A 19,032-nucleotide genomic window follows, 5' to 3' on the forward strand; every position below is an offset into this window, starting at 1 on the left:
AAATGAACCTCTTCAAAAAACGAATCTAGACCATTCATTTTTGTGAATTTCAAGATCTTAACCTTTAAAAACTTAAAATCAGTTTTGCCTTTTTTAACATTGTTCATCTAATGATAATAAAGCCATTCAAAAAAATTAAAAATGAAAAAATTCTTCTTAGACCTAGACCTAAACATCTCATCAAAATGAATGGCCTATGTTAATTGGGCCAAAAAAATCACTTTCTATATTGTGTAGTGTATATTTCAAAATTTGGACAAATTGTTATTACACGATTTTTTAAAGTTGTTGCATCATATTACTTACTATACAACAGTTACATGAAATCATTGCCCTTTAAAAAAAAAGAAAGGACATACTTGTTCTCAACTATACGCTTCTTAGAATGCAACGGAAATTCCAGATTTGTGAGATGCTAGAAAGCAATTGGCTTCTTTTCAAGGATGTGATACATGAATTATAGCTTTTACATATGCGTGGGGCGGGGTAGATGTGTCAGAATGAGTTGCCCATGGAAGGATTTCCAAGATGTTTACAAGAAATATAATAAGGGCAAGCTTTCTGCTTCCCCTACTGCATAAAACTTGTATACTTCATAGAACATATCATAGGAGAATAATGCCCTCATAATGTGCCCCCTCATATAACACTAGTAAAAGAGTAGAAACCCTAGAAAGATTCAACACAAACGAAGCATATTAGAACTTAATGTTGCAAGAGGAAATATAAACTCTATTTGCCTTTTCCTTTGCCTCTGCCCTGGCCCTTTTTCGCTTCCAACTTGGCCTGCACACGAGCGGCAGCAGCTGCTTTTGCTTCTTCTCTTCGTTTCTTTTCTTCTTCTTTGTGAGCAGCAGCAATCTCCCTCTGCTTCTTGAGTTCCCTGATTGTATTCAGCACAAAACAATTTCAGTATAAATGAAAATTCAAAACAAATTCTGCTTCCAACTATTACATCATACTTCAGCAAGTGAAAACACACCGGACTCTAACCAATCAAAAAGGAGAAATAAAAATGTAGTATGTTAACAGTCCGCTGGGCCGAAAACCATAGTCGATGGGATCATTACTGTTCAGTGACAGTGATGGCGAGTGTGCAAGACCCAGCAGACATGAGAGCCCAGGTAAGTATCCTCTTTCCATCACTGTCCGTAAGTCCATCAGATGGTGATAACCCCATAGATTATGTAGTATATTATAATAGAACAGACTATAGCCACTATACTATGCTTTCCCATTCTGTAAACCACCGGAAAAGTTCCCACATGAATATAACTGCCCAAAAGCATATACCAGCAACAATGCAATGAACATGGACTACACCTGAGGAAACCATTTTCTAATATTTGCATTCTTAAACGAAATAATTTCCAGATTTCCTTTCTGAAAAATGATGTTCAGAATTTCAATACCTAAATTCCAAATGGTAAGAGGGTTTTGTGTTCAGAATACCAAGATAATTTTGGAAATTTCTTATAGAAGAAGGATTTCTAAATAAAATATATAAGAAACACTGAAATGTTAGGGTTTATAAGAGACATTGTTGAATAAGAACTTACTCTAGCCTGGCTTTTTCATCAGAGACGCTGCCAATAGTTGAACCTTTGCGGGGTCGACACGCAACCAACTCAACTTCAAATATAAGGGTTGCACTGCCAAATAAGAATAAACCATGCATTAAATAGCAATACATCATAATATTATGGGAAAGCATTCTAAAATTCAATAAATGAAGGAAATCATAGTCCATTGGGGTCATCTCTGCTTGATGAAATCCTCGACACTGATGAGGAAACAGGACCAAACATTGGGGTCATGTCCTGCTCTAGTGAGTAATCAATGACCCCATGTCCCCAAAAGACTATGATTTATCCTGGTTCATAGGACTCTAGTATGCCTTCCCTTATGGAGAATATTTTCTATAGGACCATGTAATTGGGAATGCACTTGGCCTTACTTTGGTGGAATATCAGGAGGTGAGCCTGCACTTCCATAAGCATACTCCGGCTTGCATGTGATTTTTGCAACCTCCCCAACCTAGAGGAAAGAATTTGGAAAAAGCAAGAACCATGGATTTTTGTGTCTGGAAAAGTGTTACTAGTCCAGAAACTTAGAAGGATGGAAAGCAACATACCTTCATGGTTCTCAAGGCCACATCCCAGGCCTTGATCACTGTGCCTTTTCCAATTTCAAAAGAGAAGATGGTGTTGTCCTCATGGGTGGTATCAAAAACTTCACCAGATTCAGCCAAAACACCTTCATAATGTACTGTGTAGAAAAGACAATGAATTAATCAGTACGAATCATTCAATAATGATTAATGAGTTCACTTCCCGGTTGTTAAAACTCAATGGGAACCAAATATTAGTGATGGGCCAATGTTGGAACTTGCTAGGGTTCCGAGCCTGAGTTTGGTTGACAGACTCGGCCGTGTCTTTCAGAGACTTATATGAGTCCAAACAATAATAATAAAATTTAGGAAAACGGCCAGCCTCGGTTGATTGCCATGGGATTTTTTCTACAATTGGCAGCCTGGTGAGCCCAAGTAACTCAGGAGAGTCTGTGTTGGACTCACCGAGTTTGCCCCCCAATGGTTAGGACTCACGAGTGTGTATAAGGTTCATCAATAGATGCATCTACACAGTGAACCATAGACAAAGGTACAAATCTTTGGCGAAGTACCATGGCAGCCTGAGTTATACAGGAAGAGTTTAGCCATAATGTTTCTGTTTTCTTCTGAGTTTCTGACATCACCGAGGAGCAGAAGCAACCCTTTGAGGAACATGCTGGATTAATAATAATACGACTATTTTCTGATCGATACAATGCAAAAGCTTGCAGCTTTACAAAACAGCGTACTTGTCATGAAAATTTATATGGTTTCTTTTGGTTCAGGTAAAAGCACTTCACTTTAGAGAATAGTAAGCAATAGAAGTAAATCTTTTTGAGGCAATTGAAATGCTTGGTCAGAAACAAGACCTGAGCACAGTTGAATTAGATGGAATTGATGGCTCCAATCCTGATAATCAAAGCCCATGACCATGACCTAGGGCTTCACCATTTGGCGATTCAATTAGCTAACGCACCCCTACTGTGACTTCCAAATCACCATCCTCGAGATGATAGCCAAACTAGTATGGACAATCACATCCACGCACTGACAGAGCACATCCCCTAGCCCTCTTTGCATTAAAGTCGGAAAAGACTACCTAACAGCCATTAGATACCAAATTTGCTACTCAGAAAGCTTCATCGAGTGAACAGGCTGGATAATGAAGACACCTCCGAAACCTATAATAAAGTTCTGAAGTTCAAAACTGAAAAAGATAGAGAAAAGGGTTAGATAAGGACCGAGGAAGGTGCTGAGAAGGTGGCAGGCATTTTGGAGACTCCGTCCTACTCATCTCTACCGTGCTAGTAAAAACCAAACTAACCATGTAACAGCCAAGGTTACCTGTATTATAAAGTATAAACACTGAAGTTAGCTTTAAGCAGGTAATTGTGATGGATTTCCACTCTTGATAGCCTGAGGCAAAAATGGGTTGAGCATTGGTTATGAGAATTATCCAAGGCCGGCATTAGCTAAGGCACGGGTAACCAAATCAGTAAGTCTCAAGCCCACAAACCCCAGACTACTCTTTCTTTACAATAACACAGAAAGTGGAAACAAGAATCCAACATTATTTTTTTCCACATTTCACTAATACATTTTTGTTAGAGCTCTTATGCTTAGGTGTTGCCCCAAATTGTTTGTATTAAAGAAAAGTAACTAACTCCTAATATGGGGATTTATGGCCTCTCCGAGCGTATGACCCTTTATAGAGAAAAATGGTGGACTAGGATTCATGTAGCTGATCCCAAATAGTTGGAAAAAGATTCTGATTATGATGATGATCTGACTCCTAATATGAGAATAACCGGAGATAACAACCAGCAAATGGGAACAAATTCACTCTCAGCCGCATATGACTAAGAGCTAGTCTATTGTATCTATGGGTAGGAAAAGACTTCCAGGAGCTTTAAGCTACCTGTTTCATTGACATCAATCCAATATAAAGGACTGAGTGCCTTTGAATTGGGCTTCAGAACATATTACGGATCTCAAAGAAATGTAAAAAAACAAACATAGCATCAAGAGATGTATTGAAGTCCCTACACGTTTTTATAAACACAGGGATGCAAAGTTGCTCTTTTCAGTGTTACATGGATACCGATACGCATGTCGATATCTAATACGTGTCAAGAGTCTAGTATTTTAGGCTAAAATGCCAATATTTCCCGACATTTCCGTACAGCTAATATTTTTGAATAATGTGTATATATAATATAAATTCCTGAAATCATACAACTAAATCGAAGCGTCAGGGTGGTAGGGCTGGCAAACTTCTTCAAAAATATCCTCTTGAGAAGTCCCATTATCAAGCCCCACCGCTTTGAGTTTCATTGTTTTCTACTATGAATATTTTCTATTATCAATAATATATATAAAGAATGTCAATATTATGCAGCGACATCAAAGGTGCCGCTATGGTAGCATTCTGGTTTCTTCCCCAAGTTGTCCAGGGTTCAAGCCCTGCCTTGGTCCGTTTCTGAAGGCATTAGCATTTTTTAATGGGGAAAAAGCTCAACAAAAAATAAATAAAAAGGGAAATGCATCGGTGGGAATCAAACTCCCAACTAAACTTGGTTAGACGCCCACTCTTGCACCTGGACCTTTGAGGCATAAGTGATCATAAAAAGCTAGACACTTAATGTGTCGATATGTACTAAAAAATTGATGGCCTCATCAGACATGTATGGTCAAGTGTTGATGCGTGTCTGTGATCTCGAAGTGTCCATGTAACACTGGCTCTTTTCCTCTTCAATATTGGCTATGAGTTGAGTCTAAGCTTGAGTATCTTCTCTCCAAATGGCCTCACAAAATCCCTCAAGTTACAGAGTGTGGTATAGAAGCACGCCGTCCCTCAGAAGGCACGTATGATATGAAAATGTCTCCCTTTTTCTCTAAGAGGTTAATGTGCTTCTGTTAAGCATTTGGAGTGATAAACATGGATTACAGATCATCTTTCTCCCAAACTGAGATGGTTTGGCTACCTCTCTCTTACAGAAATGTGAGAGGATAAACATAGCATATGTTAAGGACTTCCCAAACGAAAAAGTGGAGGTCATCCTAGGAAATCCTCAGGTTCATGTTTATCTGCCTGGAGCTGCAGCGAAGCAGAGCAGCAGATGAGCAAATTCACTCTTTGCAACATCTCTTCCAATGCTTGATGCCCTTTGATCTAAAATTTTGTGTTGCTAGATCACTCAAAGATGAATCCACTAACATAAATTTCAAGCCCAATGCATCAGAAATGATGGAGATATGGATCTTTGAAGACACCCTATTGCAGCTTCTGACTTTGTTCCACAATCATCTTCATCATGGCTCAAACTTCTTTCAAATCAGGGAATCACTGACCCTGAAATCTTGATAATCTGACAAAAGGAATGTATTAGAAATATCTCTACCAATTTTCATGAGAAAACTATTTTAAGATTAGGAGAAATCTATGCTTGAAGCACTCACCAGATACCGGACTACAATCTGCTGATAACAAGCCAATTGTTTGTTAGATCGGTTGCAAAATCCAAATCCATGAGGAACAGCCCCTCCCATGGACAATGGAGGATTCGGTAGAAACATTCGTTCCTAATTTCATGAGAAAACTCCTTACAGATTGGGGGAAATCTCTACTTGAAAGACTATAGATAGGAAGTAAGTCAAATCATCTTCAAATGATTTGAAACATTGGAAATAAGCTTATCATGCTTTAGATTAAACTTCTAGCAAGTTTCATGCTAATTCAAGATGGTGCGATTTGGGACCGGCAGCCAAGCCTCGGCATATCCTGGCGTAAAGTGTATCCAAGAAGTATCAAATGACCAACTTTCTATGATAGGCTTATAATGCCTTAAAATGGAGATATGCAAAGTTTTATCCCTTTCCAATATTATTTGTAGGGTTTCACATGACCAGTCGTCAGTGCCTCATGTGAGGATACTAAATCTCATCCAAATCTTATTAAATTGGGGTGATAGGTTCATTGCCCTAAAATCAAGATCCCTAAAGTTTGATCTCATTTCAAGATCATTTTGATGGAGTTTTCAAATGGCCGATCACCAAGGCATATCTGATGACCAATTGCCAGGACTACCAAGACCATGGTGACAATGCCAAGGTGCATATGCATTATCAACCCTGATGAAGCTTTAAAGAATGGGTTGTAGGAGTATGATTCCAACTACACATGAAATCTTAGGCTCATATAGGAATGGCAATGAGCTAAGTGGCACGGCCTGGCTCGATTTGAGCATGGGCCACAAAATGTGGCCCAAGGGCTGGGCCACCACAGCACTGAGGTTCAAGCAGGACTGGGGCCTGCTCCAGGACCACGACAAGGCTGGCAGGCCAGGTAGGGTGAGGCCCAATCCTCCTTCCTTAGACATTTTTGTTTTCTTTGATTGCCTTTGGCCTGGCCCGGCCCGGCCCGGCCCTAACAGGGCAAGGGCCAGGGCCGGGCATGAGCCAAGGCCTCCTTGGCCCGGTCAAGGTCGGGCCAGGGTAGGGCGAGGGCTAGCCCAGCCCAGGCCCCGTGCTCATAGGAGCTTCTGTCACCAAATTTGGATTAGATCAGTTGCCAAGCTATAGAGCAACGGCTGGTAGCAAGTGACCCTGAAATGGGTCAATCTCAGTCAGTCACATTGGAACTTGAGTTGGAGGTTTATCATCGTTGTTGAAAAATCTCGGTCAGTCGCAATGAAACTCGGGTTGGAGGTTTATCATGCCTTCAACAACCACCGATCCAATTATCATGTGAATCTAAGCTCAACATGGTCAGATCTAATAGGGATCTGCGGAAGGCTCATCAAACACCCTTGGCAACTAGCGGGTCTTTTGCCTCTCTTTGTATCATCTGAGAATAGTTATTTAGAGTGTATTTGGAATTCTATCATGATGCAAAACAAACCCAAACATTATTTAATAGGAAACTATTTTGTTTACCCAATAAGGGCTAATAAGGCCCAAAACCATATCTTACATGGGAGGCCTACAAAGTGGCCTTTGTGTTAAAAGCTTCATAAGCAATCATGCCACCCAACCTAGTGAAAGCCTTTTCGTTTCTACTAAGAAACAAATATGCCAGAATTTGTACATCATTGAATATGTCCTTTTAACTAGAATCCTGAAGAGGCCTTGGCGTCTAACCATACTTCTTGCTACACACTGTGTTAGTGCATCCTTTCTAAGTCTCCAAATCAACAAAGAAAGACCAAATGCAAACTTCTAAGCACCAAAATTATACATCCACTTCAACACTATAGAGAAAACCTACATTCACTTCACACCAATTATAGGGAGAGAGAGAGAGAGAGAGAGAGAGAGAGAGATTTTAGGATGCAAAGATTATATCCTATGATATTTTCCCTTTCATTTGTGTACTATAATCTTCATGTTTTCCTCTTTTGTAATAGTTCTTTATTTTTGTAACATAATTAAATAAGGCCTTTTTATACATAACCATCAATGATGCAGGGCGACTTCACGCAATGAACTATAGGGGCAATGTTCCAGCCATTAGATGTGTTTTTTTCAGCCTACTTTGCCGAGCAAAACTGGGCTCATAATATCATTTTGACATCAGCGCGAAGAGTTATGGCTTATGGAAGTCAGGGTATTGTTTCAAGGTTCTATCAGGCTTGTCTTATTGTTATTTTCTTTAGGGAAAAAGGTGTCATTTTGAATCCATTGTAATTAGAAGTTCCAAGTTATATTAGAATTATGATTTCTTGAGGCGTAAGTTAGATATTAGCCTATAAATGGGGTCCATATAGGTTTTTGGAATCAGAGTTTCAGATTATCTTTCGTAAGTTTCCGATTTTATCAGGGAAATGCTAGAAGCTGGGCATGTAAGCTTCTCCTTTTATTTTTTCAATGAAATCATCAGAGATATTTTAGAGTCTATCCATTCTTTGTTCAAATTTGATCATCTGGTATCAGAGCCTTGGACGCTCACATTGCATCATATGATATCCGAGCATGTTGTCTCTCTAAAAGCGATCGATAAGTTGCAAATTTGGGTGATGCCAGCAAGAGGACATGGAGGCTGTGGCCGAGATGGTTGATCCGGACCTACACATAAAGAAATCGCTTATCTGGTGAGGAGATTCGAGGAAGTGGCATAAAATGTCATCATACCACACCTTCTCTAAATGAGATTCAGTCGTTCATTACTGTGAAAGGTACGATTTTGCAGAAGACATAAATTTATTCCATAACCAGGGGAGAGAAAATCCCACATTAGAGGATCAGTTGGTGCATATGTACTCTAGGACAGATCTAGGAACTCAGGTCGATATGCCTGAATTTACAGGTAGATTGCAACCCGATGACTCCTTAGATTGGACCACCAACGTGAAGTCCTATGAGTGAAAAGAATTACCAGAGGAGACAAAATTCGTACAAAATGCATAGCTACTCAGGTTAAGGGCCACAAGATGAAATCGTGTTGAAGAAGTCTGTTCCATCTTATTATGCACAAGATCTATGTCAGAGATTTTGTCATCTTCAAAAATGGAGTTGAGCATGCAAGAGTATATTATGAATTCTACCTATTGATGAGCTGAAACGAGATCATTGAGGATAATAATCAGCTCGTTGCAAGGTAGAGTTATTTTGCACAAATTTTTCAGTCCCGATGAAGCATATCAGCTAGCCTAACAGTTGAAATAAACTTGAAGAGGGCTTTGTAAATCGCCCCTATGGTCAGGGATCTTCCTCGATTTAAAAAATAGGTGTGCTGTAAATATAAAACCGAGAGATGTGATTGACAAAAACTCACGGTCCGGTGATGCATCTAAAGCAGGAAAAGGTCCAACTGCAAACGACCCACTTCAAATCCAAGAACAAAGTCCAAAGTGTTAGTGCAATAGCCTGGGCATGGATCCTTTCAGTGCCCTAAAAGGCAGGCCTGAAGACAACTTTACGAGGGTGATGACGAATATGAGGGAGCCATCGAAGCAGAGTCTATTTATGACGAGGAGCCCGCTGAAGAACCCAAAGGTGATGTCGCTGATTTCTATCCCAATGAATGCAAATTTCTCATGATCAAGTAGTTATTATCGACCCCGAAGATGATAGAAGAACCAACGCTTCAAACTAGTGTTCATTATTCTCTATTCATTATTCGAATTTGCATCACTCAGGCATGATTTGCATTTTACACTTCAAAGCCAAAACCTCGGAACAATTTCTGCCAATTTTTGTGTGCTCTATAAACCATGGTTAACAAGAACTTTAGTAAATTGCTAGTCACGGTTAAAATTTTCCACAAAACATTTTTTTTCTTCTTCTAGACAACTTGGAAGTGCACTATAGGAAAATTCAGAAGGAGGCTAATACAGGCCTTCAAAAGGTTGGTCATCTAATCATTTAAGGACTCAGAATAAACCTAAACGAATCAAGGAGCATCTAGCAGTTTAATTTAGTAATAATTTAGTAACACTGTCTCAACCAGTCCTAATTAGGTAAGAGATACGAGGCATAGGGTTTCAAGCCTAGGGTGTGGCCACCCAAGGTAAGGCAAACGGAGCTGGTCTCTTGGGATCCTAAGAAAATTGAACCACAATTATTGTAGTCATTTCCTAATTTCTGACGAGGAATAGTTCTTTGACAACAAGGATTTCCCCAATTATAAGTGATTCTTTTATATTTATAAATCAAAGAACTTCCAGTCTTTAGAGCTTCTATAGGTGACAACACGAAAGCTCAAGAACTATGCATGCACTAAAAACAAACTATATTGGGACAGATCGTTCCGAAATCAACATGATAGTAACAGCATATATTTTTCTCTGATATATCTGATATAGTTTATGCCCTTGAGATATCACTAGAAAGATGACACGACTTGTAAGAGTTGATGACAGGATGGATATCAGAAACTTTGCCTTGTCACATTTCAAGCGTTCCATCATCCACAATAACAGTGCCTTTTGCGTACTTAATCCGATAATAGTTACATTTATCCTTATTTATTCGTTCTTTCATTGCCTATAACTCGACTCAAAGAATAACATAAAACAGAAATAAAATACAGAAACTAAGAATACTAGAAAATTGGTCAACTATTTAAAGAGTTAAATGCACAAGAGGACAAGAAGACCTTTGCATTTCTTGAGCAATATCAGTGTCATCATCTGCATCTATGGGTTACAGGTATTACGACGAATGATAAACCTAATTGGAAACTGTCAATCAAAAGAAAAAAATACACGCAAGAAGGGGGTGGCCATTTACTACATTTGTGGCAAAATTGTATATCCAAGAATGTCTAATTGCCATCAGCATGCATATAGGGCATTCAAGATAATCAATAGAAGGAATCGTGTTACAACTGTTACACTGCACAACTGATAGCCATAATCTTAAAATATCGTACATACCATCAACGAGAGGAAGGTTATCAGATGGCAAAACCGTTTCTCCTTTAGCATGCTTCACAATTGTTTTTAATACCCCTCCATCCCCAGTTAAATCTTGCACATCCCCCATGTTTCCTGGAATTCCCAACCTGGTCAACACAAACCACAGGACAATGAAAATAAAGAGGCTACAGTAAATTATATAAATTTGTTCACATATAGTTAGTAAATATACTATTATAACAGTTACTTAAAAGAAAATAATACATAGAGCTCTGTTGAAAAATAAAAAAGAAACATTTATGCTAGACCAATGATCTATCTGTCCGCGGTTTCCATCATGTTCACTTCTCAAAGTACCACTCCTCCATTTACACATTTCCAATGGTGTAGCAATATGTAGTAGCACGCAGTCGCATAGCCATGTTCTTATGGGGATTGAATGCATGGATGGTGCTCATAATCATAGTTGGGGATGGCAGAATTAGTCAGGACTTGTTTTCTAACCCTACGGGTATGTTGGTGTCTGAAAATAACACACCTTTGTTCAAGTTTTGGGCAGAAGCAGCATTTGGGTATTTTCTCTTGAGGGTCCCATAAAGTTGGAGAATAATAGGAAACAATTGTTCTATGCATTCCCCTTCATGGTTTCTGGACTTTTTTATACGGTTGTTTATGGGACCAGCAAATTTGCTAAGTGGCTGTTATCTCACTAGAACGGATGTTGGAGTACTCTACTGACCACACACACACATTTTGGAAGTTTTACCAATGAGGTAATACTAGTGCTCTCAGAGAGGATAAGAGCAGACCACCAGAGTATGCCATGAAATAGATGAGGGACTTCCAACCTTGTGTCAAAGCCAGACAACAGTCATGTTGACCTATCCAAACATTTTGCTATGACAGAATTTTTTCACGTCCAAACAACATCATCGACAATAGTAAGCCAAAATGTTTCAGGAGTAAGGCTTGGGGTGGAAACCATTAGTGTTACAAGAAAATTCGTCCATGTATCTCGTTCTCAAGTATCTCCTTTTGAAATACAAACAAGGTTAGCTTTATTAGTATATTGGCGAAAGAAATATTGCCAACACGGTTCACAAACCTCCAACAGATGAAAGTTTAGGCTAAATAATGCATTGAAAGCTCGATTTTGTTCTGAATGAAGTCTACTATAATCATGAAAATTTTTGGAGGATGATTGCAGTCACCTCACCAAATGAATGACAACTTCCTATTGCAACAAATTCTTTTATCATCTTCATTCCTATCCGTGTCGCCAGGACTCCTAACAAGAAAGGGTTTACTATGGTTTAGGATTGTTTCTTGTATTAACTTTCCTCATGATGTAGGAGCAAGTTCGAAAGACGCAAAACAAAAGAATATCCCATGATCACATGAGAAAGCGAGTAAAAGTTTCAAGGCCTCCTTCCAAATATTCTCTCATATGTTTCAACATAAACTCTATACAATCCCCAAACCTCTCAAACTAAAGAAAAACAAGCCTCTGAATCTCTAACTATAGCCATAGCCACAAATCCTAATCTCAATAGAACTTGCCTAAATGCCCCATGTCAATGCTAAATAGATAAATAAATACTAAGGGTCTGATTGGATGTACTGTTATCATTAGTATGGTAATTCACTAATTCAATAAAAGCAATCCTGATAATGAATTATATGTTGTTTGGCAGTGCCCATCATAAAGCTATCAGATGTGAACTTATAGGGATTTATTATAGATAACTTTCTCCTTCTGAAAAGTAATTTTTTCTTTTTTCCTAGTAATTCACTGAAAATCGCATGTTTTGGCTTGAAAAGCTAAAATAGTTGAAACTTGCTGAAAAGGTTAAATGACTAAATAACATGATACATAAAGCCAACAAGATAATATTATCCAGAGTATATTAGTTTTAGATAAGATAGTTCGTTCTAGAAAATATTAATTCTCATCGAAAAAGGCCCTAAATCTTCTAGAGTTTAACCCTGATAGAAAATTGGAAGCAAACTCAGGAATTCCATAGTAGTCGAGAACAGAAACATAAAACTGCTCCAGCTAATAGAGTGAAATTCAACTAAGTTCACTGCATTACATCTGGCAGTGAAGATGGTTCATGTTTCGCTAGTCGACCTACCCCAAATAGATATACAATAAGGCCTATATCGACGGCCAATGACATTTATTGGAATTCTTGATATAACAAATCCTCCAGAAATCCAAAGGAATCCGCATTCCTAGAACCTGGGAAGGCCTAGGAACTGCATCACCTCCCACTTTATAAGGTTGGATGCTGGCGATGTAAAAAGGAATGATCTGACACTTAGCTACAAAGAGGGCATTCTCAGGTTTACATCCCAGAGACTCTTTCTACAAAGCGAACCTAAATTTATGTGTGCTATTATTTTTGGTACTTAGATATTGCTTTTTACAATAAACAGATTTGCTACTCAGAATCAGAATAAATTAATTTAGGAAGGAGTAAACTTGCATAATTCATTATAAAGCGGCATTGCACTAACAAATTAAAAAGTATCATATTTGACAAATTAAAATGTAAAACAAGGCATCACTAGTTATTTAGTTAACAAAAAGAAAAAACATTTTTTATATGATTTTTTAAGTTAGTTATACTAAAAGATCTCTTATGATTATAACTTCAAACAAAATGCATTTACAGCCAGTGTTTTAAAATGCAGGATGCGGCCAAAAGCGGTGGGGGGGGGCGATGCAGTGATGCGGCTAGATGCGGCCCGAATGCGGGTGCATCGACGATGCGGTCAATAAATGTAAAAAAAAATTACAAAATCTAAAAAAGTAGGTTAATGCATAGAAAAAAATATGGATGTGATATATGCAATAGTAGCTATTTTAGCTTAATGATTAACTTCAAAATTATTAGCTGTCAGAGATTCTGTATCCAGCTATCCACTATCCCCTAATAGAAACTAGAAACTTGAAAGTAGCTTCATAAAACATTCAACAATAAGCACAAATTTGCACCATAAGCACAAAAGCACAACCATCAACAACCATAAGCACAACCATAAGCACAAATAGTGAAATTACAAACCAAACAATCAAAAGCATCAAATCAACATCCCTCGATTTCTTCACGACCTTTGAAACCCTCAATTTCTTATCACAAATTCACCCTAAAATCCCCAAATTAACAATCAAAAGCATCAAATCAACATCCAAGTATCAAACAACTGCCAAATTGAAGATTTGAATGAAAAATAAATTTCTGCAAAATTTTTTTTTTCCCTCGATTTGATGCAAAAAGAGCCACAAAAGTGGCTGGAAATCATCGTTTAGGGGGTTTAATACCCCCCGCCCCCCCCCCCCAAAAAAACAGTTTCCCCCATTTGAATGGTCAAAAAGGCCATTTTGCCCCTCCCTGAGGGGCAAAATCGAAAAAAATTTCAGCAGAAGGGGATGCGGTGGGATGTGATGCGATGCGGTGTGATGCGGGATGCGGCTACGATGCGGCCTGATGCGGTTGCATAGGTCAAAAGCGCATATGTGGTCAGTTCTGATGCGGAGCCCAACGCAGACCGCATGATGGGGTCGCATTTTAAAACCATGTTTACAGCAGATGTGCAACTGTTTAGTATAACGGAAGCGCATGAAAAACAGCTACATGAAGAGGCACTTTCCTTATTCATATCTTCGGAAGTAAATGACAAAATTGATACCTATGTGTCAATCAATGATGACATTTAAAGCTTATTGCAGCATAACTGTATGATCTACAATTTGGAAAATTATATTTCATAGATTTGTAAATGTCTAATGGTGTTCCAGTAACTAATTTAAAGGCTAAATGTCATAAAAATTTGTACCAATTTACCATAGAGGCCTTAAAACTAATCATGGAAACACCTTTTGGTATGATATCAGTAAAGTACACTAAGATAAGACTACATGTTTCTTATAGGTCATTCCAATAAACTTTTTTTGACTTTTTTTTTTTTTAATCATTACAAAAGATGGACAGTACCAGTGCAGGCATGTATAGTTACGAGTCAAGTAAGGTCTAGCTAAAAATGCTCCCTGAAGCGCAAGGCCTTCGCAACCATGTTGCAATCAATAATCAACATCAGCAAATGTTCATGTTTTGTAGTGATAGAAAATCTGGGTAGCCAAACAAATTTATGTTCCAAACCTAGCTAACTATGTTTGTTAACTTTAGGTGGTGGTGCCAAACTACTGAGGATGCACGGCATCCACACTTAATGATCAACAACAGCTTTGTCCAGTGGGTATTATGTAATATGTCTACTTTAGTTGAATGACAAGGCCTGCTATAACAAAATGATAGGTTCATGCCTCCTTGAAAATGCATATTATATTATGTTCCCAAACTTGTCATTCATCAAACAAATCATTAGCTATCATTGGTGTTCAGTAATTCGACCTCTAACTTTCCCTTTAAATATTAATCATCAAGAACCACACCATAGAGATGGCATGGAGGATGAGCATCATCGATGGAAAACACTGACAACCCCTCAAATCCCTAGTTATACCTAATCTTAGATGTTAGGCCCTTTCAAAATCAGGTGTTTAATTCCAACTGACTGCTAAATCGGCACACAATAATTGATATCACTCTTCAAGGGATAACGACCTATGCATCTTTCTGTAAATGAAGCTGCAAATATTTATGCAGAAAACGTTTACATAATCTACATTGATCTTCAGGACAACGATAAGGAAAAAACAAAATCGTCTCCAAGACATCCTAGGAATCATTAAATCCTTGTTGATCTGTTTGATTCTTACTCTTTTTCTTTTTACTCACTTTTTCTCCATTCTACATAATTCATCTCTTTTTGTTTGCCTTCATCACTATCAATTGAGCAAGCAAAACATCAACCTAACATGAGAACCTAGGATTAATCCTTAAAAAAAGCCTTGACAAGGGCACCAATCAGCCTATGCTTGCATTTACTAATCATTTCCATCTTCTACACCTCAAGTTCCGATACTTAGTCCAGCCATCTCCATTGGCGTTGCCCTTTCTCACTGAATTATAATTCTCATCAACAATCATTTATTAAAAGAGGAAATTTCTCAGCAACATATAACCTAAAAAGAAATTCTATGATAGTCATTAAGATACAGTAACTACGGTGATCCTCGTCTGGTATTCACCAAGTCTTCACTGCTTTCAAAGGATAAATATCAACATTAATGGCAGGTAGCAATCTGTATTCCCCCAATATATATATATATATATATATATATATATATATATATATATATATATATTTCACTGTAATTATATTTAAATAAGATGTGAAGTTATACTGATTTAAAACCGTTTTTCAATTTCCCATTTGGAAAACAACAATTAGGACATCCTATCACAAAATAAATCAATTACCAGTCATAAAAGAAAGAAAGACAAAAACCCCAGCAGCAATCATTCCCAAAAAAATCCATGGAAATTAAGCAGAAAATTGAGTGACTCTAATGCCATGAAAACAAATCAGTTCTTTACATGACTCAACTGCGTAAAAATGAAAACTTTGATACTGAAAAAATCAGCCTCGTAAATCCAGCGGCCTTAAGCTTAGCAGAAGCGATGAAATACTTTGGATGTTGGCGAGCGTCGAAGAGGGAGGAGGAAACAAACAGCTATGGCGGTGAAAGTTGCAGAAGAAGACGATGGCCATAGAATCTTAGAGAGATAAACCCTTTCCCTGGAACAGAGAGACAAAAGGAATGTGGGACTGTAAACCCAACAACCAATGCAAGAGAAATTCAATAGTTTAAGGAGAAGTTCGCAAAACCATCCCCAATCGCGTAGACTATGCTCCCGCGCGAGCATAATGTAAATTTACTTCCACAGGAATAAAAATTAGATTAGGAGCATGTTTTTATCGGTCATTTTAGGATCGAGAATCCAATATATTGAAAAGAAAATTTATATTTTTTATTTTTTTATAACATTTAGATCATACCATTCAAAGAGACTAAAAATCCAATATATTCAAAGGAAAGTTTGAATTTTATTTTATTTTTAACACTTCAATCTTGCCCTTCAAAAATTAGAAGGTTTGTGTTCGATTTTGAGGCATATATGGAAAGGCCGCACATGTACAAATGACGTTAGCATGTGGCCATGCTTACAAATGTGGGCTTGGCAAATATATATTTTTAAATATAATTTGATTTTAATTTTTGGAAAATATAATGAGATCATGAATATGAAAAAATAAATAAATTTTAAAATTTTAAAAATAAAAAATAATAATTATATTAAGAAACATTTGAACAATTAATTACAATTGTTTTTAGATGGACCACCTATTTGCATCCATCTTTATGATGGATGCTTTATACCTGTTGACCGCATATTATACAAAAGCAGTCCAGCTCGCATGAAACAATTGCTCTTGTTTTATTGACCATATTATATGGGTTGAAAATGCTTCATCTACAAAAATTGGAGTCTTAAAAATGGAAAAAAGGTTAAAATAAGGCTAAAGTTTTATGGAAGAAAAATAAAGCCTCAACTTAAGACTCAACGATGATGATAGTTTCAGCTTTCGAAAACCTTCAAATCGAGTATCTTGACTTTGATCATTATAGTTATGAAAAAAAATAGGATTTCAAATATAAGTATATATTGTAATACACTATCTAGACCGTCCATTTTTCAATGTTAATAGGTCCATAAGATATGTACCATTTTTTTAGCTTTAAATTTCATAATCAGGGTGGAAATATATTTTAGAGCCATCTTAGGGATTTCCTACGTCCAAAGTTTTTTCCGGACAAACTTTCGAGGTGAGGTCTTATTTTTTCTTTCTTAAGGCGGATGCATTACCATATCGCATCCCTTAAAAATACAAAATCTTTTGATAGAGTTGCAGCCAGATCAAAACAAGTAAAGCCTCACTACAAAACTCACCAAAAATTGTACAAGTAAAGCCTCACCACAAAACTCACCAAAAATGGTAGTTTTGGCATCAAAAAAACCTTCAAATCAATCATATCGACCTTGGCAATTATGGTTGTGACAGAAAAAAAATGATTTCAAGCTCTGAACTAACTTATATTATAACACATTATCTAGACCATCTATTTCGCACTAAAAATAAGTGTACATGAATGCATAATATTTGTACAACTTTTTTATCTTCAAATTTCAATGTTAAAGATTAATTTTAGAGCCATCATAGAGATTTTTTATGCCCAAAGTACTTTCTAAACAAGGTTTCAAGGTATAGACCTTAAGCCTTATATAAACTACATCTCTTAAAAATACCCTAGAATGGATTTTGCCCAATAGAGTAAATAGACATTATACTCCTTTGGAATCACGAAATCGTTTGGCATTTTTCCAAAGCTCCCGGCTTTTGAACATCCTTCAAGTGGTCACTATGTGATTAGCAGCGTAATAGTGCATCCACTCTTCCTCCATCACCGTCCACCGACCACAGTGATAACACTTCATCATCGATTACAGGAAAAGGAACTTTATGAGAGGAAAATCGTGTCATGCGGGGCTGGATCGTATTTCTACAATATGCAGTCTCAACGTATAAAGCATCTATATTAAATATGGATGCAAATAGGTGGTCTACCTAAAAACAATTAAAATTAATAGTATAAATAAGTTTTTAATAAAATTATTATTTTTAATTTTTAAAATTTATTTCTTTTGTCATATTCATGATCGCATGATAGAGATTACATGTCTTTAAAAATTAAGTCCAAAAATCCATTTTAAAAATAAATTTTTAAGAGATGACGCATTTCCACACGACTCATAGAAACCACGTCCTTCTTTTTTAATTTGAAAATTACATACTTTTGATAATTTTGAACATTCTATTTTGAGCCTTACATCCCAACGAACCATTCAAAAAGACCTATTCGGTGAAGAATTTTTCTTAGATATAAAAAGTTGTACATTGAGTTGCACAATGGAAGTATTCCCAAAGGACTAGGCATGGTATTTCAAAGGAAGCTCGTCTCAGGACTGTTACAATTAAGTTAGGATAAAAAAAAGATCAAATTGTGGTAATCTATTGTGCGGATAGATCACAATTGCTTACAACCATCCGATGTGAAATTTGATAGCTTGGGTGTGTCACCAAGTTTAAAAAATTTTCTTTTGAACTTTGAGCTGAGTCAATGAAATAAATGCAGCCATCCAATTTCACATCCAATGGTCAAGATTAATTGAGACCATCTTGTACCAAAGATAAAGGTCTCTTTATATACTTTCCCTTTTTTTATACATTTTCTTGTGAGGATAAAAAATCTGTAATACTAAATATTTAATAAACATATCCAACCAAGTATTTATAACATCCAAATTAGTCACATACTTCACTAACACATAAGAAATAAGGCTAGGCATGAGTCCACCATAACATCAATTGCTTAAAACACAAAAATGAGTCCACTACAAATAGCACTAGACACGAGTAGATACTTCTACAAGCTAAGCATGTTCTTTTACATGATATAGAATAAAAAGACACATATAGATAGGACTATGTACATATTTTTTTAAGGGATTGTGGTTTACGATATTTTTCATT

General features: G+C 37.0%; 1 protein-coding gene across 6 annotated transcripts; it reads right to left on the reverse strand.

Annotated features, from left to right (window-relative positions):
- Nucleotides 1-404: 404 nt before the first annotated feature.
- Nucleotides 405-16,223, reverse strand: LOC18436185 (FKBP-like peptidyl-prolyl cis-trans isomerase family protein). 6 transcript variants are annotated; one of them, XM_011625818.3, is made up of 6 exons: nt 16,068-16,223; nt 10,486-10,599; nt 2,135-2,268; nt 1,958-2,037; nt 1,560-1,652; nt 405-883 (listed from the first exon to the last, which is right to left on the reverse strand). In XM_011625818.3, the coding sequence occupies exons 1-6, from the start codon at nt 16,147-16,149 to the stop codon at nt 733-735; spliced, it is 654 nt and encodes a 217-aa protein (XP_011624120.1). In that variant the 5' UTR covers nt 16,150-16,223; the 3' UTR covers nt 405-732. The 6 variants fall into 6 exon arrangements, with proteins under 6 accessions (XP_011624120.1, XP_011624124.1, XP_011624123.1 ...); XM_011625822.3 differs by having other exon boundaries at nt 10,486-10,613; XM_011625821.3 differs by having other exon boundaries at nt 15,985-16,223.
- Between the last annotated feature and the right edge of the window lie 2,809 nt (nt 16,224-19,032).

The sequence above is a fragment of the Amborella trichopoda genome, chromosome 8 (genome assembly GCF_054954075.1).
Source record: "Amborella trichopoda isolate Santa Cruz 75 chromosome 8, AtrichopodaSantaCruz75HAP2 v2.0, whole genome shotgun sequence".
In the NCBI taxonomy this organism is placed as follows: Eukaryota; Viridiplantae; Streptophyta; class Magnoliopsida; order Amborellales; family Amborellaceae; genus Amborella; species Amborella trichopoda.

Excerpts from the sequence above, each read along its gene's own strand:
- LOC18436185 (XM_011625818.3), bottom strand. The coding sequence starts at position 16,149 with ATGGCCATCGTCTTCTTCTGCAACTTTCACCGCCATAGCTGTTTGTTT. Across the intron at positions 10,600-16,067 it reads GACGCTCGCCAACATCCAAA|GAAACATGGGGGATGTGCAA; the intron begins GTATTTCATCGC and ends TGGGAATTCCAG. Across the intron at positions 884-1,559 it reads GATGAAAAAGCCAGGCTAGA|GGAACTCAAGAAGCAGAGGG; the intron begins GTAAGTTCTTAT and ends GAATACAATCAG.